Source organism: Lissotriton vulgaris, unplaced genomic scaffold, assembly GCF_964263255.1.
Source record: "Lissotriton vulgaris unplaced genomic scaffold, aLisVul1.2 SCAFFOLD_1139, whole genome shotgun sequence".
Classification (NCBI taxonomy): Eukaryota; Metazoa; Chordata; class Amphibia; order Caudata; family Salamandridae; genus Lissotriton; species Lissotriton vulgaris.
In genome coordinates this window covers 645,207-668,841 of record NW_028241234.1, presented here as the reverse complement: position 1 = coordinate 668,841, position 23,635 = coordinate 645,207, and the positions used below count along the sequence as shown (strand labels likewise).

The window sequence follows — 23,635 nt, the reverse complement described above, 5'->3', positions numbered from 1 at the left end:
TATTAGTCAAGAGGTAAATAGGATGTGACAAGAAACAGAAAATCTGTGCACCTTCACCACACCTCAATTGTCCACTTTCTAGAACAAGCGAGTCCAGAGAAGGTGTAGTAAATTGTTAAACTAATGACCTGCCGCATACAACTTATGGAGCATAACGAAACACATATTATTAAATTTTTTTTGTAAATAGAAATGTAAACATAAAAATATACTAGAAAACTTCAACTACCTTGCAACAGTCTGATAAGACAAGAAAGGGCAACAATATCATTAAACATGAACAGCACAACTGACCACAATAACAAAAATTGCTAGGTTAGGAGTTTTAACCCAACCAGTATTAATTGATATGAAAAGAATTACAGTCACACCTCGCGTTGCGTTTTTAGATGGCACAGGTCATGATGTACACTTCTGTTTTCTTCTATGAAAATGTGGTGAAGAATTTTGCAGTGTCGTCACCAGTAACTATCCAGTCATACAACTACTTTTGAGAGAAGTAATCAATTGTCCCATTTTGTAACATTATCCTCCATTATTAATAAGACAGAACAACAATGTCTACGTAGATTTTTTTTATAAATTAACTAAGCAATGTCTGACACAATGACACCATGATGTAACAAAACTGTACAAGTAGTGACCAAACGGCAGTAGTAAACCAAAAATATTTTTGGTATTAAAGTACAAGTGGATTTTTAGAAAGGCTAACCTATGTTATTAAACTGCAATTAAAGACATTCTACAAAACATGAAGAGCGTAGTGGCGCTGGGAAGATTGAGTGAAATAATATGAAACGAGGAATAAAGCGGAGGGGGGGAAGAAGAGAAAAACACGAAAACAGTGACAAAGGGAGAAAGCAGAGAAGGAAAAGATCCTGCAAGAGTAAAGGATCAGGACGGGCCCAGCTTGTGGATTAAAGAGGCATGAGGTGGAATCAAGATTACGATACTTTGGTAGTGGTCATCAAGACCTCTGATAGCACCAGCATAGGCTTCTGAACAAAGTTTTGGACCCCAGCACTTATTCTTTTCCTAAATAAGCACTGGATGAAGCACACCAATGTGAGTAGGAGTAAGGTGATACATCTATGCAACACTACACAAATCACGTTATAGCAACGTTGAGTGATTCTACTACAAAGCACAAGCTAATGAAATGACTCTGGAAATAACTAAGGGACGATGTAAAAAAAACTAGGACCACAAGTCTTTGATGAGAATGTAAAATCTCACGATCACGCCCAGCACTCAGTCTTGAGCACTGAGTGTAGGTAAGTCTCTCCTCCAGGAGGCCCTGTATAGACAAGAAACAGAAAATCTGTGCACCTTCACCACACCTCAATTGTCCACTTTCTAGAACAAGCGAGTCCAGAGAAGGTGTAGTAAATTGTTAAACTAATGACCTGCCGCATACAACTTATGGAGCATAACGAAACACATATTGTAAACATAAAAATATACTAGAAAACTTCAACTACCTTGCAACAGTCTGATAAGACAAGAAAGGGCAACAATATCATTAAACTATAGGAAGAGTTGGGTGTGGCAGAGTCAAGAACTGTTTGCCTCTCAACTGGCACAATTACGTTAATTCAATTTCCAACTCCTTTACAGTGTTCTAAAATCATATAACAAACTTGTCCATAGAAGGTTTCTTAAGACATTTGTACGACTCAACCATAAAGATCAGCTTTAAACAGTAGTTGTTTAAAATGGAGTTGCAAACTCAAGCGCATGATCAGTGATATATAAGCACACTCATCACTAAACATATTATTTAAAACAGAAATTTCACATCACGTGCATTATACTTACTCTTCGAGGAGGCAGTAATCATATTTATTATTGACACAGTATACATAATTTCCAACACATATCAGACCGCTTATCAGTAGCAACAGAAAAGGAGGCTCAATTCCTCTCCACCGGCAAAATTCTATGTTTCTAGCAAGCAAGAAGACAGCTAATCCACTCCTAAAAACCATGGTTCCTGCTTTTTCCGGTGGTTAGCTTCTAATAGAGTGAATACTTTAAGGTAGACCTAAGGAATGGCTTGGGTGCAAAGTTGGTGGGTGGTAAATGGCTCTACCTACATAAGGCACCTCTGGTGCTATTTTACATAGTCTCCTTCTATAAAATCAGTGGAAGAAGCCAGTGTGCACTAATTGTCTCTAGAGGGAGCTGGTTAGGGATTTTCGTTTCATCAGTGGTTCCAGTCTCACTCCCAGTGCATACATCTCCAGGGGTGGTCTTTTTCCTAGGAAAATTCTACCACATTGGTACAAATCAAGAGCAGAATGTCAGTGGCCTCGGAACTCACATCACGGACACTGTGCCAGTCACCGTGGACAAAAAGGTTAGTGAAATGGTCTGAAGGTCACAAAAAAATAATTGATCAAGGAAAGAAAGTCACAGCAACAGAGAAATTAGGCATTAAAATCTCTCTCTTAATAAAGTGACACATTTACAATATGAACGTAAATACAAACAAAATATATTTTTACATCTACTCATGACAAAATGGAGATCGAACATGCTAAGAATACCCAAAATAACCTATTCAAACCCATTCTTCCCACACACAGGGCTGGGGATCACCAAGCTATCCAAAGAAGAGTTTTTCACCTTCTACGTCACATGCCAACTGAAAACATAGGTCAGTGGCAACACAATCCAGAAATCTAAATTGTATGGTCTTCTCTCAAAAGAGGCCTCCCCTCTGAAACTGCTAACATCACAGCCAAATCTTCCCCTGTTCCCTTTCACAAAACCCATCCCTGTTATGCTTTTTAAGAGAACAGCTCTGCTGTTACATACTACTGGATATAAATAATTAACATCTCTTCGTCCAAAGAAACAGTCCCAAACTGCCTAAAATGGCCAGGTCTCCCCATTACTAAAGGAACCTGGGGCAGCTGCAGAAGATCTGAACAATTTCTGACAAGTCTCTTATTCACCTCTGTTTGTCAAAATCTTAGGGCCTACCAGCTTCCCACAGGAAAACCACCAAACCCATAGTCAGATCGCTGCCAGTTTACGAGTTAATCTCGGGCGGTCAATGCTTTGGCAATCCCATTGCGGTGCCTTTCTAAGGCTCATATGGGAGCATTAGACTGGAATTGCTGTGGGGACGCCATAGCACGTTCCTGCACGGCATGGAATGTACCATGTTGTGTAGTCCATGCGGTGGAGGAACAGGGGGTGCATACATACAGGGGGGGCACAATATGTGGCCCCCTTCATGCAACTCCAGGCCCAGAGGCAACAGGAGGGCTCTATAAGGCCCTCCTTAGTTTCCTTACCGCTGCCCTTTTCATGGCAGACTCACTGGCATGAAAAGGAGGGAAGTGAGGAAAGTCGTAATTTGCTTGGCGGTGCCGCCGCAGCACCACCAGTATATTGCAGCATCTGACTGCTGCAACATTGCCATGGGATTATGGATCCCCGGCTGTAGCAGCGGTCCTATGGCGTTCCGACCACCGAACTCGGAAGGAGGCGGTAGGACTGCCAGTGCAGCGGTGGCCGTACTGCAACCACAGGTTCGGCAGTCCGATGGACTACCGAAGTCAAAATGAAGCTCTTAGAGAGCGGTGTGAAGCTCAAACTAGTGATAGAGGAAAACAACATCCTCAAAAGGAACCAACCAGGCTTCTGAAAAGGATGCAGCACAGAAACAGCAAGTTTAAAAATACTTTGGCACACTTCACATTCTAAACTATGTTGACTCCAACTCATCCACTTTGACCTATCAGCAACCTTCTACACTGTGAATTACTCCAAATTCCAGAAAATGTGTAATGGGAAATGTTATCTGAATAGTTCAGTTCTCAGTTGAAGCTTGTCATACCTGAAAAATCATCCAAAAATGTATAACTCTCTCTCTCGCTCTCTAACTACGAAAAAGAGGTTCCTCGGGTTCGATTATCACGCCTACTCTCCAACATACCTGTGAAAATTCTTGCTTCCAATAGAACCCATATTAACATCTTGCATCGTTTTATGCTGACAGCACTCTACTATATGGGAAGATGTCTGCCCTAAAATGTGTAATAATCCTGGCTTGCGTTCTTGATGATATTCAAGCATGGCTGAAGCACCACCATCTTCAAACATTGCATATCACGCTTTCAGTGCTGAGTTGCAGCTATTTCATTGCGGAATAAACTAAATACTTTTGAAAAGAATCTTAACCTACAAGCCCACATTTGCTCACTGGCCCCATGGACACAATTTCAACTCAAACCCACTCGAATGATGATACCATTTACCTTATATCTGGTTATCAAATAAATAATTAAACTCTTTGTTCTATTGTTAGTTTAAGGTAAATTCCTTATCCAAGGGACTGCAGAACTGCATCTTGCACCTCTCCAATAGGATCAATATGCAGCTGCTGAGCGGACTACAAACTCGAAACATCTGACTACAACTCAACAGATCTGAGCTTGGGAAGTTGTTTTTTCTACAGAGGTAAAGAGTATCATCCAGAAAGTATAATTTATCTGTCACTGCACTCCGGAGACCCATAAATATCTTTCTCAGAAAACAGTAATCTCAGTTTGCCAATCCCATTGGAGTTACGACACCTTTCTTGAAAAGATCACTGTATAATGGCAATCAGTCCTTCTCGGAAAGAGCACCCAGGGAGTTGAACTTCATTACATCACTCAAAAGTACAACATCATCTCACAAAACATGTTTTTTTTAAAGTTAAAGAGTCTGTTGTTTCAATGCCACTTCGACCTATCAATTTTCCAAGACCCAGACAAGCAATATCTGAAACCTAAGCTATTTCCATGATCACAACTGCTAGTATTACTATAAATACCATCCCTATGCAAATCTGTACACTTCTTTTCTGCTTCTTTGTACATTAAGATACTGATTTTACACCATGATGCTTCCCATAACTGTACTATATAATTTAACTGCTCTTCTAAAAATGCTCAAATGTAAAGCCCCAATAGGTCTTTTCCACACCATATAGAACAGCCAGGTGTCACAAGCTAGAAAAATGATAATACAGAAAACTAAAAGAAAACAAACCTGGGTGTCGTGGCACATCTCGGTCCAACCGGTAGTATCGGTAGAAGTGTTCTTTCCACAAGAACTCATCCCTTGAGACAGCATACCACTGTTGGCACACCAAGCCTGCTGCCAACACATCTTCATGATCTAAGTTTAGAAAGATCTGGTAGAGAATAGTATCTGGGAGACAGGGATAACCCCTAGCGTCCATTGTGTCATTCTGTCACCAGAGGCTCTAGATAGGACATGGGAAAAGAAAGACAGACAATGTTATGTTACTGGCATTGGTATTGCACAGAGCTTGCCCTTATATGGTCTTGCAGCTCTTTCAGAAGTCCAGGTTAGCTGTCTACGTGCTTCTACTGGAGGCTAGAATGCAGTCAGCTTGTATTGGTTTCCAGTATTGTGTTTTAGTTTGTCTCTCACAATAAGGGCAAAGGCTATTCATTAAGTTGTAGGGTATAATGGTGATGCTGAAAGGGTGTGGCTGGAGGTCTTTAGCAATTACTTACATATCTCCCATGCCCATTGCCCAGCAGATCAAGATATTCTGAGCTAATTGTTGCTAAATATGTGGCATGGCCTAGGTATGGAGAGAGATTTGAAATCTCCATATTTTGCTTAATGAGAATGCAGTGTACACATTATGTGCTGAATGTGTGTGTGCACATGTGGAACATTTTATTTGTAAATATGAATTTAATTACCTTTGAGATATGGGTGCAGAGTCAGCACAATATGTGGCCAGTTTAAGATTTACTGGCTGTATCAGCTGATCTGTTTATGCTGTATTTTATATATGTCATCTAATAAGCCATGTAGCTTTACATTAGAAAGGATGGCGTTCTGCTGAGTTTCTATGTAGCACAATTATTAAGTTGCTCAATGCCCTCAGTAGTAGTAGTGCAACGAGTTAATTTATTTATAATAGCTCACATCAGGTTACAGATAACATCCGAGGTTACACCCAGGCCTAGCCCTAAGCCATACCCTACCAGAAATGACAACAGTAGCTCGGTCCATACTGTACTTAGCCTTAAGTGATAGTGGCCGAACACTCAAAACAAACCTTCAACCTGCATCACACACATTCAGCATTAAGATACAAATTACAAAGACAAAAACATTACGAAGAGACTCCTTCTTTTGATTGAACACTGAAGTTCTCCTATCTGTAGTGTTTGTGTTACCCAATTATCCAAGAGAGAAAAAAACACTCTATGTCACTCAATTGTCCAAGAAGGAGGAAAAAAGGACGGACTCTATTTTATCCTTGCTGACCTACAGTCAAGTAATTTTTATCAAGATATTTATATATCTAAGAAAATCAATCTGTGTGTCCAGCTGGCAAGGAGATCTCAAAACGGGTGTCATTTGTGTAGAACTTGTATGCAAGTCCCGGTGGTTGAATCAGGAGCAATTAAGGGCAAATACAAACAAACATGATATGGTGAGAGTTTGGTTAACATGGTGGAAAGGGACTGATACATTCCCAATTTAATGATGGAGGTTTGAGCCATCAAAACAGAGAGGAACCACACCAGGGAGCCCCATTTACCACTCTCACTTTTTCAAGCCTTTGTAAAGCAGCAGATGGCCAATTGTGTTAAAAGCTGTCCTGCTATGCAGGCCTTTGAGCAGCATTCATCAACTGAGCAGTAGATATTAGAGTTTTATCTAATAGTGCACTCTTCACCCCATGCTGTGGATCAAAACCACAATTGTTGTGGGCAAGCCATTAACAACTATTGGAATGTTGTGTAGCTCTTTGTAATCCCTTTCCCGTAATTCTTTGCTTAGAACTGACAGATCTCTGAAGGGTAGTATCCAACCTGGTATTTTGCAGCAGATCATATAAAAGGGCTTTATTTTAGATAAGAAAGGGTCCCAGTACAGATCCCTTCGGAAAGAACAATATTAAAGAAAATAAATTCAAGGATGATACAAAGAACAAAGTGCATGGATTCACTGTTATTTAATCACAATGAATTACAACAAGGAATCTTAGCATATTCATTAGAAAATCAATTACTTTTTCCAATAAACGACAAAAAGAAGTGCCCCAGGATGGGAGAGGACGGGGAGGTAGGGTCAGTGCAAAGGTGAGTGCAACGGTTAATGGGGAATTCAGGGAGAGTGACAATCAAAACGACTAGATTCTTGAAATATATACAAATGCGTCAGCTTGAACATAAAGCCACACTTAAAACATTAACCCCTTCGATGCTGATGACGAGCTCAGCTCGTCATCACCCACAGGTGTCGTGTGCTGATGACGAGCTGAGCTCGTCATGGTGCCACTAAAATGGCATTTTCCAGCACAGGGGGGGAAAACGCCTAGCAGCCAAGTGGTTAAATGTTTATACAGGTTCTTCAAAGCCATCATAAAACAACCATTGTGAACATATTCGCACTGAGGTCGGTATTGGCAGGTAGGGTGGTTGTCGACGTTTCGACCGCAAATACGTTCTAGGTGACAGTATGACCTTAGCAGGGGGTCTTCTTCAGGACAAGGGGGATGTGGGAGGGGCCAAGAGCCTGGGAACAAATTACAGAGAGTCAACAGTCACAATAGTTTTCTCTGATCTCAATAAATGATAAAAATGTGCCGAAAGTAATTACCGTTACTCTCAGTTGCACAGAAGATTTTTACATGGTGTATGTGGGCTCATGTGCTCCAAAAAGTGGGAAGAAACGGCCAAATCGAGTCTCTAAATAAAGAAGTGAAACCGGAGTCAAGATCTTGGTATAAATTAAATAATTATGCGCAAAGACCCTGTCAATGGCAAAAAGAAAACCAGTATATACTCACTGATCTTCAGAGGCCATCGCTTATTGTTTGAATTAAATTGGGGCGCTGCCGGGTGATGGTCAGCTTACCACGGAGTCTGAAATGTGAAAAGGGACCAACACTTAAACTACTCGCAGTTGTGAAACCGCACTGCGTAGTGTATGGGGTGCCTAAAATCAGTAGCTCATCTGAAATCATGACCCGTTCAGGAATCCAAAGTCCGCAAAGAATGAAGAGTGGATAGGTAGGGATGTGGATGAAGCCGGCCGATGGCGGCTCATCTCGTGCACGCCACACCACACCACGCTGGATTTGTGAAAGCAACGGGACACGCGGCAGGAGGAAGTGGTTGCACGTCGATCCCGATGATGATCGGGTCGATGACGTTGCCATGGTGATAGTATCCACAAGGGATTGGAAAGTTTAAAAGCAACCCCATGATGGTCAAGAAAATGTACAATGTACGGCTTTGCCACCATAAAATTTTGAAGGTGGACAACTAAAGCAGACCGATAGCCGGATTGGTGTTTCCGTGAAGTTTGAAACAGGGCCAAATTAGCTTAACTAATTACAGAGCAAATGTAAAAATGGAGCCAACCTAGCGAAACTAATTACAGAACAAATATAAAATGTAAAAAGTCCCGTTTTGGCATAATACATGGAAAAGTGGAACTCACAGCTGTGTGGCTAAGTGCTACTAGGTTATGTAATAGCCCGTATGTCCATAAGTGCACCTCTCACCTCTCGCACAGGAGGGTGAAGACCTAAGGGGCACATGGCAGACATAGAAGGCATGTACCTCTCACCGCAGGAGGGTAAGGCGTTTGTTTAAGGAATGAATCACATTCAGTTAAAGTCTGTACCAACATAGCAGGATACCACAAATTCCAAAAGGGGTAGAGTATTCAATTAGTTGTACAGAGATAGCATAGATGAGGGATATGCAGTAGTGTTGGCAAATAGGGAATCTAAAGGCACAGTGTTGCCAGTTGGGCATGACTAATGTCCATTTCATTGAGGGATGCGCAGTAGTGTTGGCAAATAGTGAATCTAAAGGCACAGTGTCGCCAGTTGGGCATGGCTGCTGACCATTTCTTGAGCCTGTTTTTATCGAGTCAAGAAGGGACATCCATTTGGACTCCCTGGTGTTCAGTATTTGTTCAATGTCACCACCCCTAGGGCCCAGGGTAGCCTTTTCGAGAACAAGCCAGCGGAGGGATTCGGGGGCATGGCCCAATCACCTGAAGTGCTCTGCTAGGGTTGCCCCAACATGGTATTTTTCAGCAGATCATATAAAAGGGCTTTATTTTAGTTAAGGCAGCCCCCATTTTTTTCCAGTCAGAGACTAGGACATTCGAAAGTAGAGGTTGGAAGCCCAACTCCAGAGGTGGGAAGTTGGGGGTGAGAGGTCTGTCAAGGTGCTGTGTGGTGATCGCATGTTGTACGTAAGCAAGGACCTGACCATTTTGCAGAGAGATGTTAACAAAGACTGAATAGTTTATAAACAAATATTTCAGGAATGAGGCTATTCTCCAAACCCGTATTTTTCTGTGACCATAAAAGAGGATTTTATTTTAGTTAAGGTATCCCCCACCACTTTCAGTAATAGGTTATGAAATGAAGTTAAGAAATCAAAAAGGAGGCTGACATAACTCCAGAGGTTGAGCATGGAGGGAAGGATTGGGCTGCTGGTGGGAGAGAGGGAAAGAATCCATTTAACAGTCTGTTATACTTTCCCTGATATTTGGCAACTTGGCCTGAAAAAAGTTGGAAATATGATCACACGATTCCTGTGAGTAATAAGTAGCAGCGTTGATGTTTTGGAGAGGATTTAGTATGTTAATGAGTTCTCTATGTATATATTTATCATCCACTGACAGCCTTCACTGTGTAGTTATCGGTTAGATGAGAGTTTTCATACATAGAGTGGTTTTTGTTTTGGCGTCATTTGAAAAACCTGCAGAAAGCTTTACGAAAAGAAATTCATCCATCTCAGTTCCTTCCTAGAAAGTTTTTGTGCTGATCAATCAAGTGGGAGCAAGAAAAAGGAGGGTCCCAAAACGTGGCTTTCCCATATTAATTCCTATAAGAAACTTTTCTCTTGGATACAGAAACAATGGCTGAATGAGACTACACCAAATTTTGCAAAAATGTATAACTTTACTCAGAAAGCGTGTTTTTTGTAATCAGTTGTAAACCCAGGGTTATGTTTATAGAGGTGGGCTAAAAGTTAAGTATATATGGGCGGTTGGTCCTATTCGATACTCGCGGTGCTCTAAATTATAAAACAGGGCCCTCTAATTCGCAGAGGGAGCTTTTTTTTACGTTGGCCATATTGGTACCACTGGAACAGTTCACATGGGAGAGGTGGAGACATCAGTGGGGGTTTGGGTGCAGGGCCAGGCCAGACACCAGTCCCTGCGGTCAATCCCTTGTTGCGAAGTGGCGGAGTTGTCTGTATTAAATTGCGTCTCCCCAGATTAGAATTTTAGGGGCAGCATTGAAGGGGCACAGATAAATTTGGCGGCCCGCCTGCAATGGATGATCATGCGCATGTGATATAGGATATATATATATATATATATATATATATATATATATATATATATATATATATATATATATATATATATACACACACACACACACACATACATACATACATACACACACACACACACTTGTTTGAACTTTTTAAGAACTATAGAAACATTTGTATGGTCAGTGGAAGGGCCAAGGTCATTGGGGTGTCTTAATCACTCCTGTTCTCCTAAGAAGCCTTTGTTAGACACTTGCTTTTTCTCCTCATATCTTTCTGAAATACTCAATCTACATATCTCACATCTCATCTCTTTCCTCTTCAGCACCATCTTTTCACTCTCCTTGCATTTCCTTATATCTCCTTATGCAATCCCCAGACACGCAATGCACCAACTCACCTATATGCACTGCATTTTCTTAAACTTTCGTCCTGTCATCTTCACACACTTTTGCATATAATCACAATTACAATTGCCACACCTAAACATTATTTTGTATGCTCTGTAGCAAGCTCGAGGACTTTATGAGCATGTATTTCAAACCAGCTTATGAGCCACTGACATGCACTGAAAGAACTTCAAACTCCATTGGGATTGAACTCCTGCTCTCCCTATCATGGCCCACTCAAAACCTGAACTCACACAGCTACATAGGAGCGACTCTTTTCACAGTACACAATATGCGCAAGTAATGTGTTGCATTAAGAAAACACACCATCATGGAAAAAGCAAATACACTTAGGGAATTCAAGAGTAAGTAAAATGTGAAATGTAAACAGGAACAACATTGCTGTTCCCAAGTTGTGAGGGCAGAGTCTGTCGGTGGTGATGGGGCACAAGAGGGGGTTTAAGGGGCAGTGTGTGTGTGGTTGGGGGCACGACATGTAGAGATGCGGCACCGCCTCCCCCGCCTCAAAGCCCACTAGCGACACCACTAGCTGAACATGGTCAAAACCCGTCAAACATTCACTAAAAAAGACAAATGTTAAAAAGTGACGTTACAGTTAGCTGTTAAGATAAGATAACAACTAACTGTTAAAAAAACACACAAAAACACTGACAATATCATACAATCATTGTGAAATCGTCCTATAGGGTTTGTGGACTTGAAGTAATTGGATATATGCTACAGCAGTGTCCTATTTGCAGAATTGTAAAACTACTCCGCTTTTGACTAACACTTATATGGACTGCTTTATAAGGGGCATTTATTACGTAAAGAACACGCAACAGGTACATGATTTACCTCTTTTTGAGTGACCAAGGGGACACAACTAGGATCTAAACTCACTTGGAGATGGGTTAACAAAGTTTGGAGTTGGGTCCAAAACAGATCGCAAGCAAATCAAGTGAGTTGTTGAAGAACACAGCAGAAAAATGAAGGACTACATTGTCTAGAAAAAACGCAAGGGTCAGCAAAATTGTTATTCACACTCAGGTTTAACACTGACGCTGGTTGAGGTACTTCCTTGTGGTGTGACAAAATAGTCGTTACAGATGTATACAGGAAGGCTTGTAAGGGTCGTTAGAGGTAAAGTTTGGAATTTATCCAGGGTCTCAGTTTTAAGATGGAATGTTACTACATTTGGTAAAAAGGCAACTGATATGAAGGAGACAAGTTATTCAAGAAATAATAATCCCTTTCATGACTCATAAATAGGAGGAGGAGGGTGATGGCCCTTTTGATACTGTGGGAAAAGAGAAGGTGGCTGGATCTCACTTTGATCAGTCTGTTGACAGTCAGGGCACCAGCAAACATGCGGCTGTGACCAAAGATTCCAGAAATAAGCATATTCGATGGAAGGAAATTGCCTTCGAAATTACATGATTACATATACATTCAGAACATTTGAAGGGGGTTGAGAAGTTATAGTCTTGCTATAGCCGGTGTCATTCAGTTTTTTTTTAGTTCAATTAAAAGAAAGGAATGTATTTAGCAGCATCACTTGTATGTAATGGTAGGTATGCCAGAGCAGAATGGGTGGTGAAAGAATGTTAGTGTTTGAAAAAGACATCAACTGGAAATGGTGAGCACAGTGGCTGGTCTGTTGCCCTTTGGCTTCCACGTCTTTAGAATTAACAAGTTAGGTTTGAACCTAGCATCTCCAACTTGACAGGCAGGAATTGCTTTGTGTAAGTGGGTGTGCTGGACTGTTCTAGCTGGTTACTTTAAATTTGTGGACCAGACATAACGGTTTCTCCTGGGTAACTGGACAAAATAGAAAAATAAGGAGTTGAAGAACCAAGGCAGAGAGAGAGGGACAAGCAACCCAAAGGTACCATGAGCATTACACAACCACAAAGGGAGGAAGGCAGTGGACTATGGAAGTCAAGGATCCGAAATAGGAGGAAACCAAAAACTCTAAGAGATGCAGGAACCGGTGCTAACTAGTAGCGAGAGCCACAACAACTACCGATACACCTTCAGGTTACACTAATCAAAGAAAGTAATGCTCAGATAAAAAAAGATCAGAAGAATGTATATAGGTTCTGGAAAATTTTGGAGGGCTCAATTGAGGATGCTCATCCACGTAGTCAACCTCAGAAGTGGTATATTTATTCTCCGCTAGGATGATTTACAGGGTAGCATCATCACAGGGTCCTATTCCACCTGAGTGTCCCGTTCTCCAGGTGGAAATTCCCCCTTCCTGGAGGTAAACCGTCTTTGCTAGGACAGAAGAGGTTTGTGGGTGAATTAAAATTCTCACTCCCCAAAAAAAGGATATTTAATGAGGGTAAAACAGAGATGCTGATATGGTTAAAAACGGAGGATTATAGGAGGAGTTAGTAATCCTACACATCTAGTGCATAAGGTCAACATGTTTAAACTGTTAGTAGCTCAGATGGGTCAGCTGCTTTCATCAGAATCACAAGGGGAAACGAGAGATGCAGAAAACTGCTCCTGCCGGTCGGCACATAAATGTCTAAGGACCGGACGGTTCTCTCTATCCTGTGAGGTTTTGCCTTCAACATAAAAACCTGGTTGGGTCTCTTTGTGTTACATGTAAGTTAATTACTTACCGCACCTGCTCAGAATCTAAGAGCAACCTCTTTTCACCTGTTCCTGATGAAAGCCACTGACCCATCTGGGCTAATAATGGCTAAAACATGTTGACCTAATGCACTAGATGTGTAGAATTGCTAACTCATCCTACAACATCGCCCTCTTTTTTTAACCTTATCCCTGTTGCCGTTTTACCTTCATTAAACACACTTTTTGGGACTGGAGATCATTTTAATTCACCCACAAACCACTTCTGTCCTAGCAAGAACGGTTTACCTCCAGGAAGAGGGTCTTTCCACCTGGACAATGGGATACTCAGGTGGAATATGATGGTACTAATAACGAAATCACCCTAGCGAAGAATAAATATACCGCTTCTGAGGTTGAATACTTGGACGAGGGTCCTCAACCGTGTCCTACACAATTTTCCAGCACCAATATAAGTTCTTTTGATTTTTTTTTATCCGATTTTCACTTTTTTTTTTAATTATTGACAATTACGTTGGAGGTGAAGTGAAACACTAATCTTTACTTCTGCCTTCCCTATTGGTTAATGCGATCAACTTCAGGTTAGTCATTTGGAGTCACCATTTATTCCTTCTTCCCCAAAAGAGTCTTAATACCAGGAAGTAAAGTTGGTCAAAAAGTAAATATTAAGCCATCAATCTGTGTCCGAGTACTTTTAGTTTACATAGCCCCGTTATACAAAGTCCCCATCCCAACTCGTCCACCCCTAATCCTGTATCTCTGGTAAAACAGAATTCTGACAAGTTTCCGAATGCCAAACAAATTAACAGAACGCTAAAAGCAAGAGAGTATGCCATTCTTTCAAACTGTTATGGTTTCGTAACTGCTTCCAAATTAGCAGACTTTCACGCCCAGAGATAGCCTTGATTCAACTGTGCCTTTAAGAAGGCTCCATCGTCAATCCAGCAGTCAAATGTAAATGTATGAAGCTTATATAGCGCATGACTTACCCTGGGGCATCTCCGCGCTTGCTTAGGAAACCCGTCCTGGTATTCCCCTGTGAGATAACCCTGGCAGGGTATCCACAAGGTGAAAGCCAGGCATCCCACCGCGAGGGGCCGATGTGGAGATTAAGCAAGCTATTGCCCAGAGTCGCAGAGTGTGAACCCGTGAGTCGAGAAGGCACCGGAGCGAGAATTATCGAGTCTGTGGAATTATTGAGGCCAAGACCCGCCGAGGCGGGGAATTGAACCCTGGTCCAGGGCCGAACTCAAGCTCCAGGTCTGCCGCCTCAAATCCCTGAGCCACACTTCTCCACAATCTGCCTTCCTCATCTTCCTGTCTTTCATTTCCACTTCTGTAATTCTACCTACTCGTCTTGTCAGCTCTTACCTCTTCTTCCTGTCAATCTGTCCTCCTCCTATCTGTGTCAGCCCTCTTACCAGTCGACCCCTGCTTCATAACTGTGCCCAACTTTTATATCAGCTAGCATTTGTACCTCTTTATTAAGTCTGCTTCATCATGTATAGTCAGTCTGTACTGTTTCGCCTGTTAGTGGGTCTTCGTCCTGCCAGTTCACATATGCTCTATATCCTGCACCAGCTCAGTACAAAGTACTTTGCATAACCTTTATTACAAAAAAACCAAGATAAAATATAAAGCAATATGCGATTACAATAAGTATTGGTGCAAGACCAGAATCCGGGAAGGGTTTTTTGATAAAGTTTTGCAAAGCAAGTCCCTTGCTTCTGGGTAAATACTTTCTGGAAATCATTTTCCAACACTGTGCATGGACTTCCAAGCTCTGGCTCTTTGCCTATAATTATTAAAACTTGCACTGGCTCAGGCAGAATGGGGTTGGCAGTGCGGCGCTGTTGGTAGAGTGACACAGCAGTTGTTCTGATTTTTATTTTAGGTTACCTGCCTACAAATATGAATGCCACAAGAGTCATTATGCTACTGACCAGATTCTGACAGATAACATAGAAATGAACTGTTACTGCACATATTTCCCCTCCTAGAGAGAAGGTAGGTGTTTGAAGCTCATGTTTGCATTATTGCATAAGCCAATGATATTAGGAGGTGATTTTGTATACAAAGTCGTTGCAGAAATAGCGATCTGCATCTCGGATCATGCACTGGTATTTTCTTGTTACATATAATTGCTGTACGTGTAACCTACAGATTGTACAGGCCTCTGTCCAGCTCTGGCATAAAGCATTGAACATGGCTTGCATGAACACAGAAAACTTTGCTGACCGTGCAGGAGTTTGAAACTGCTAAAAGTGCTCTTTCAATTTACAAGAATACCGCAGACTTCCAAGGGAGTGCTCTTCACTCGCACATCAGTGTGTATGCATGTGGCATGTGTAGTGATGGGATATGTAATTAAGTAAAGTATTTCTAAAGCGCACAAATGCAGAGGCGTCTTAGTGCTTAGTGCTGGAACAATGCTGCAGCTGATCTAGGAAAAGAAAAGACTTACTTGGACATGGGAGCAAAGATCCAGGTCTTGAAAGATTTTCTAAAACAGAGCCTATTCGGTTGAGACCTAAGGGAGCAAGGCAAAGAATTCTATAGTTTTTCCGCCAAGTAGGAGAGGCTTCTACCATCCCACTTGGCCTGCTTGATCCTAGGGATGACCACCAGCAGAGCATTAGAAGATCTTAGATCACGTCGAGGGACATATCAGACAAAGAATTTCTGTAAACCCAGGGGTCAGAGTCCATGCAAGATCTTGTGCACAATGCCTTGAATTTGACCGTCTTAAACTGCCAACCAATGAAGGTCCTTGATGCGGTTCGATATGGGGCCGAATTGGGGGATTTTTAATAGCAGCTAAACTGCTGAGTTCTGCAGAGACTGAAGCTTTAATTGAAGTTGTTTGTCTAGTCCTCGATAGAGAGCTTTGAAATATTCTATCTTGGACAGAATCAAAGCAACTATTACCGTTTTTTGCATATCAAATGGAATAAAGGGAAAGATCTCTTTTAGAATCTTTAAAAGATAAAAGCACAAAGATGTAATATGGTTGATCTGTTCGGAGAAACAAAGCTGGTTGTCGAATATGACACCGAGATTTCTTTCTTTACAGACTGGGGCCGGAATGAACAGGCCACTAGGAGTCGTTCCAGAAGGAGAAAACTCTTCCCAAAAAGTATCACCTCTGTTTTCTGTGTTTAACTTTAGATGGTTCTCATGCATCCAGCTGGTGATGTGCGCCAAACAGTTCTTAAATTGTCTGGCCACATTATTTGCATCAGATATAATAGATATGAATATCTGTGTATCATCCGCATAGGGAATGGCAGGGAAACCATGAGATTGAATAAGTCTTGCCAAGAGGGTGACATCGAGTTAAATAACAATGGAGATAACGAAAATCCTTGAGGCACCCCACAAGGGAGAGAAACCCGATTAGAGGTGTGCCCTTCGAATATAACAGTCTGTTATCCACGTGAGAGAAACTAAGAGAGTATGGTTAGGGCTGCACCTTTTATTCCCACTGTCTCCAGCCAGTGACTAACACATGATGATTAACCGTATCAAATGCTGCAGAGAGGTCCAAGAGGATTAGAGCAGTTCTTACATGCATGTGGTGGATGTTGTGTGCGTCTAAATGGGTGAACTGAAAATAATTACTTGCTTACAATCCTCATCTCAGAATAGCTTTCTACAAGTCAGAAAAAACAAATCTCAAACAGGTTTATCAAACCCTGGATTTAACAAACAATCTAATGTCTGCTAGTTTAGTTGTTTTCATGTTTTTTTGGGTTGTGTCCAGTGTTAGCACAAAAGGGTGTTACTTTATTTTTGTTAAATAGAGCATTAACATTTAGGGTTGGCAACATCAACCCACTGAATGACAAAAACGATCTGAGTTTTCAGACTGACCGACAAATATTCAAACTGCTACTGAACTAGAATTATATTTGCCTCATCTATTGACTGTTTAGTGGATTCACTATCCCACCCTCAGAATAATATGCAACCGAGTTTTAGACCAATACAATATGTTGATGCTTTCATGAGCTCTAGCTCTTTGCTTGTGGTCTTTCCAGCAGAGGAGTTTCTAGCAATCTTCTTTTGGCTGTTTTTGTAACAGACTGCGACTATTTAAACTTGTGCACCCAACTGAATTATTTGATGGTCGAAAATAGCATGCATGCCTCTTTAGCAATGCTTTGTGTCTGATCTCTCTGTCTTTATTCCTTCCTCCACCTCGCCTCCTCCTGTTAACACACGACTTAAATGTGGTAACTATTTTGAAACTTTCAATCAATGTGCGTGCAAATATTTGCCATGATAAGGCTGATGACCCCATATAATTTGGAAAAGCGGATTGATATTAAAAGAGGATCCTTCCAGGAAATCTAGAACGTGATTAGTTTCTGCGAGTAGACAGACCTACCCAAGCAAAGAAGGGCCTAAAAATCTTATTTAGTAAGCACAGCGCACATAAAGTAACATGGGTGTAATAGACCTTAAAACGCTCCCCAAGGCTGTCCCAATCCCCTCTAGAAATGCAGTGCCACCAGCGCCCTTTGCTGCTGTACCTACCGGAAGGAGTTGCTGCTGCAGCTGGGATAGTTTGGACAGTACGAAGAAACGTGGAGTGCCAAGGCTACTGACGTTTTGTGCCGCTAGTCTCTTCAGCCAAGTTGACTGGCAGGAAGGCAGCAGTGCTGTTAGTGTGGTCCACTGTCAATGCTAGATACCCTACGCCTATCGGAAACAAGGAAACAATGTTAATTATTGGAAACGATTGGATTCTTTTTGTCGAAATCAGATGCATTTTTTCTTGAGCCCGTTTAAATGTTAGTATAGTACGCGTTTAGAGTTGCTGCAAACCACACAAGTGTTAGCTATTTTGACGATAAATGGGAAACACATACACAGGTTCTAAGTGGGCAAATGATAGACGTTACCACAGTTCGCCACATGTGAAAGTTGTTGAAAGGGTCTTGTGCCACTGACATACTTGCAGCTCAACTTGACCCTATTTGAATTAAGGCTAGACTATAAAACAAAGTATGGAAGTTTACTAGTTATTTGCTTTATAAAACGTGGAAGAGTAAATTTTTTTCGAACTTAAGGCATCTCCATCTTTTTCAGCATTCGTATAACCTAGAGCTAAAGTCACAAAGGCGACTGTATGGGCAGAGTTATCACTTTGAGCAATACCTGCTATTGCTCACTACAATTAGTGATCCTGCTTCCTAGAGAGACACTATGAGGTCAGCGACAACATCTGAGACAGACCATAAACAACTTCATGTAGCAATAACCAGTTCCATCCTCGAGATCCCAAAGCAGCTAAAACCTAAGAGGCAGACAGTGTCCACCAGGAATTAAGGTAGCCCCATTTAATCACTACTTACTCCGGTTGACAGTCAATTCAATTCAACATCCGTCGCCTGTCACCGATCCATATTCGGAGGACATTAGTGTGTATTTTCAGTACATCCGGGTCGATTGCCAGCCAATGCCTAGGCTGAACATAATTCGGGATTTGTTAGACACTGGGAGAGACTCCTACTTTGTACGAGGATCTACGATTGGAGCATTGTCGACATCCAGCCAATCATAGAGCGCAGCACAGAAGTCTGAAGTGTTGATTGGTTGTCAGGCCCGCACGTGCCTTTACGATGTGTAAACAGAACACTGTCACTCTCTGACAACATACGCTTTCACTCGAAACACTGAGGAGGTGGACTCAACTGCCATTCAAGGAGTCAGTCATGGACGTGGCAGTTATAGTCGATAGGGCAAAGTTTTAGCCTCTTCGAGTTAGGTCTTGTTGCTCCACCCACGGGTCAGGAGGGGAAAATAAACCTCGGTTGCGGGCAGTAACAGCGGCAACAGTGAAGGGTCGGTGCAGAGTTGACTGAGTGCCTAGGATGGGTGATGGCGAGTTTTCTGTCTTCGATGTGGCGTCCTCATATTAAATAGGACGGATACATTAATTCGTGCTCCTGAAGCACTTAGTGCAGGTGTCTAACGTGTGCTTTCGAGCCATACGCCAGTATATCCTTCAAGGTTTTAATCCTTCGCCTCAAACACACAGTGTCTTTGGGGATGCAACCTTTGCATTACTTACTAATTTACGTTCTTAAGTACAGTATTGAATCCCCGCCTCACTATGAGACCGACCCACCACCCCCCTTGACGGCTGTCGAAATGAGAAGACAAAGTAATTTCATATTCTTTATTAACGCCACTCAAATCAACACTGAAAGCCGTTAACGTTCCCCGCCACTTTAAGTCAAGTCAAGTCAAAATATATGTTTATTATGACCGTGGTCTTTAAACAATGCACCGCCACTTTAAATTGCGTCAACATTCCACAACTTCCAGCGCTCGGCACACCCACACACACGGAAGGAAGTAAAGAAAAACAAGGGGAAATGTAATGTTCCTTACTCCCCCACAGTATAAACGGAGACTTCCGGTAAAGGAAACAGGTTTATTCATACAACAAGAAATACAATTCGCTAAGGGCGCCGAGCGTCTGGCTATGACCATCTCCAGCCGCCAACTGACACTGTCCTGTTCGCGCCTTTCCTTTCATAGTCCTGCGCGTGCGCCGTGCCGCTCTAGCTTATGACGTAACGCGTGCTCACGTAAGCGTCCATAAGCTAGAGCGCATACCACATATCTCCCCCCTTTATTAAACACAGAAAGCACAACCCCCCCCTTCTATAAAGGCATAGTCCACCTCTGTACCCCTTGTCTATGTGGGGCACCGGGGGCCGTATTCCTAGTGTCTTTCTACCACAAAGTCATTGTAACGAGAAGGCATCACTACTGCCCTTCCGCTGCGGGTGTGTCTTACCGGCACGTTCTCCCTCGTCTCAGTCTGTGCCTGGGATATCCCCGCATCTCTCTCCACCGATCTCTGCCCTGCACTCTCTTGCGCTCTTCCTCCTTCGGCCTGCCCAGCTCCCTGGGCGCCCTCTTCACTGACTTCGCCTGCCTCAACTCCTTGGCTGTTCTGCTCCTGATGCAGTCTCTCTTCTGGGTGATCAGTGTCTCTGTCTGCTTCCTCCGTCCTCGGCCAGACCAATATTTTGTTGACCCTGGCCATGCGATCCTGTGACCAGACTTTTCCATCACTAAGGAGGGCCGCTCTGCCCCGCACTTCCTTAACTTGGAGCGGTTGACTGAACTTGCTGTCGCCCTTCTTTTGGAGGGTGGGCAGTTTGATCCTGACCCACTCCCCTTCTTCCAGCGACGTTTCTTTAGCGCCATGTCGCTTGTCGTAGTGCGCTGCATATATCCTCTGGGCCTTCTCTAGATTGCTTTGCACCACCGCTGGGGACCATTTGCTGGTGATGGTCTTTTCCCTCCATGCCACATTGTCCCTGGTAAATGGATGCCGTCCTCTTAGCACCTGGAAGGGACTATACCCTACCACCGAGGGAGTAATGCGGTAAGCCCATATCATGTTCATTATCTCCACTTCCCAGTCCTTGCCTTGAGAAATGGCTGCCTGGATGGATCCCATGAGCACCCTGTTGAACCTTTCGACTTGGCCGTTGCACGCCGGGTGGTACACCGCCGTGTGTCTCACTTCGATCCCATTCCGTTTCATGTATTTTCCCCATTTGTCCGACACAAATTGTGGCCCGTTGTCACTGAGGATCGTTCTGGGTATTCCTTCCCTCAGGAACACTTCTGTTACGAATTTCAAGATCGTGTCCGTATCCATCGACTCCTGTATGTCCACTTCTGGCCACTTGGAATACTTGTCCATCAGCACGCAGATATACTTGTTCACACCCCGGTTGTCCAGAACCGGCCCCAGAATGTCTATCGCCACATCCTCCCAGGGGCCATGTGGCGTGTCAAATTTCCCCAGCGCTGGTCGGAGTGGTCGGAGCACCTTGTCCGCTCCTTGGCACTGCACGCACTCCCTGACTTGCCTCTCGATGTGGGCATCCATTCCTGGCCACCAATACGTCTGTTTGACCAGCGCCTTGGTTTTCACTATGCCCAGATGGCCTTCGTGGAGTGTTTTCAGCAGTCTTGGTATCAATGACTTCGGGGGTACCACTCTCTCACCTCGGTATAAGAATATCCCCGAATCACTCAAGGACAACTCTTCCCTTATTTCATAAAAGCGGCGGACGCTCTCCGTCAGTTTCCTTTTGTCCGGCCACCCCAACGTGAGGTGTTTCCTGACATCTCTCTTCTCCTCGTCGAGTTCATAGGCCTCCTGCCACTCCTGAGCGCTGATGGCTGTCTCGTGATCCTCCATGCAAGCGACCATCTCCTCTGTCTCGGGGGTGGCACTCGGGGCTTCTTCCATCGCCGCCGCCCTGCTGAGGTAGTCCGCCACCCTGTTCTGCGTGCCCGGAAGGTACTCGACATCGTAGGTGTAGTCTAGTAGCTTCAGGGACATCTTCGCTATTCTCGGGGTGGCAGTGTCGTGGCCGGATGACGTCAACACTTTGACGAGGGGCTTGTGGTCTGTTTGGAGCCTAAACCTCGTGCCCCATATGAATTGACGAAATTTACTCAACGCCCATGTGACGGCCAGCATTTCCTTTTCTATCACGCTGTACCTCTGTTCCGTTGGGGATAGTGCCCTGGAAGCGAAGCTGATTGTTTCTTTCGTTCCATCTGTCCTCTCCTGCGCCAGGACCGCCCCCAAGCCCTTGTCACTCGCATCCGTAGTTACGATGGTCTTGCCCGTGGGTACATATCCCTGTAACGGAATGGCCTGGCTGATGCATTCTTTGATGGATTCGAATTCCGACTGGGCCTCCTTGTCCCACTCGAATTTCGTATTGTGCTTGATCAGTTGCCTCATCCGGTGCGTCCTAGTGGCGAAATGTCTTACAAACTTGCTGTAATACTCGGCCATGCCGAGGAATGACCGCACCTCCTCTTTGGTCGTTGGGGCTTTGGCGTCCTTTATGGCCTTGACATTTAGTTCTTTCGGTAAGATGCCATGCGTTCCTATCTCGTGCCCAAGGTATGTCACTGAGCGAGACCCAATTCTACACTTGCTCCACTCAGCTGTCAATCCCTTGTTCTGTAGCACTCCCAACACCTGGTGCAGTTTCTTGTCGTGCTCATTCTTGTCGGAGCCCATCACCAGGATGTCGTCTTGGAAGTATTGCACTCCCGGGATGTCTTTGAATAGCCTGTGCATGAGCTTCTGGAACACGGCCGCGGCGGATGCCAGTCCGAAGGGCATCCTTCTGAATTGGTAGCACCCGAATGGCGTTATGAAGGCCGTGTATTTCCTGCTCGCTGGGTGCAGTTCTATCTGGTAGTACGCCGACGTGAGGTCTATGGTGGAGTAGTGCGTGATCCCTTTAGTCTTGGCCAACATCTCCTCTATTCTAGGGAGTGGGAACCTCTCCACTATAAGATTTTTGTTGAGTTCCCTCAGGTCCACGCAGAGCCTGACCTTGCCGTTGGGCTTTTTAACTACCACCAAGGGCGATAGCCATTCCGCGCTGTCCACTGGCTCGATGATTTCTAGCTCCTCCAGTTTCCGTAGTTCTTGGCGTACTGCCTCGCTGGTGGATATTGGTATGTTCCGTACTTTGTGCACGACCGGTTTTGCTCCCTCCTTGAGGACCATTTTGTGCACGAATTTCTCCAGCTTGCCCACTGTGCCTTCAAATACTTTGGCGTATGCTGCCTTCCAGTCTTCCTCCTTCGAGAGGGGCCATTCCTCTGTCAGCAAGATCTGTTCTCTCCCTCCTGGGTTGAGTACGATGCCGAGGGCACCCGCATCTCTCCATCCCAACACCGACGGACCCTTCTCCGCCACATATAGCGTGCACGTGGCCGTCCTTCCTCTGAACTCGAATCTCAGGTCTCTGCATCCCACTAGGGGAATGGCATCTTCCGTGTACGAGATGGGTCTGATGTCAGGTGGCCATAGGTCGGGTCCCAACACCGGGGCAAAATCTTCCTCCCATATTGACCTCTGCACTATCGTCCAAGGGGATCCTGAATCCACCGCTACATAGACTTTGACGCCTCCGATGTGCATGTCAGTGCGTGGCTTGTCCCTTCGTTTCCCCGACACGTCCAGCACTTGGTCCTCTATGCATAGTACCAGGTCGTCTTCATCCGGTTCCTCTTCTTCACTCGCTTCGGCAGTGGCTGCTTCGATGCACTTTACCGTAGACTTCAACCCTTTCTTCCGGCAGACTTTCTCAAAATGCCCCGTCAGTCCGCAATAGGAGCACTTGGCGCGGAACGCGGGACAACGTCTGTCCTGGGCTGCATGGGCGGCGCTGCCACACCTGTAGCATGCGAACTTCGTCCCCTGGCTGG

General features: G+C 43.8%; 1 protein-coding gene across 1 annotated transcript in view; it reads right to left on the bottom strand.

Moving 5' to 3' along the window:
• Positions 1-18,843, bottom strand: part of LOC147672011 (F-box/WD repeat-containing protein 5-like) — a 78,721-nt gene extending 59,878 nt beyond the window's left edge. Inside the window, exons 1-3 of the mRNA XM_086948058.1 lie at positions 18,715-18,843; positions 17,894-18,058; positions 5,050-5,266 (exon numbers count right to left, since the gene is read on the bottom strand). Coding sequence (XP_086804184.1) covers positions 5,050-5,242 — 193 coding nt within the window. The 5' untranslated portion in view covers positions 5,243-5,266; positions 17,894-18,058; positions 18,715-18,843. The remainder of the gene's footprint in view (positions 1-5,049; positions 5,267-17,893; positions 18,059-18,714) is intronic.
• Positions 18,844-23,635: the final 4,792 nt, after the last annotated feature.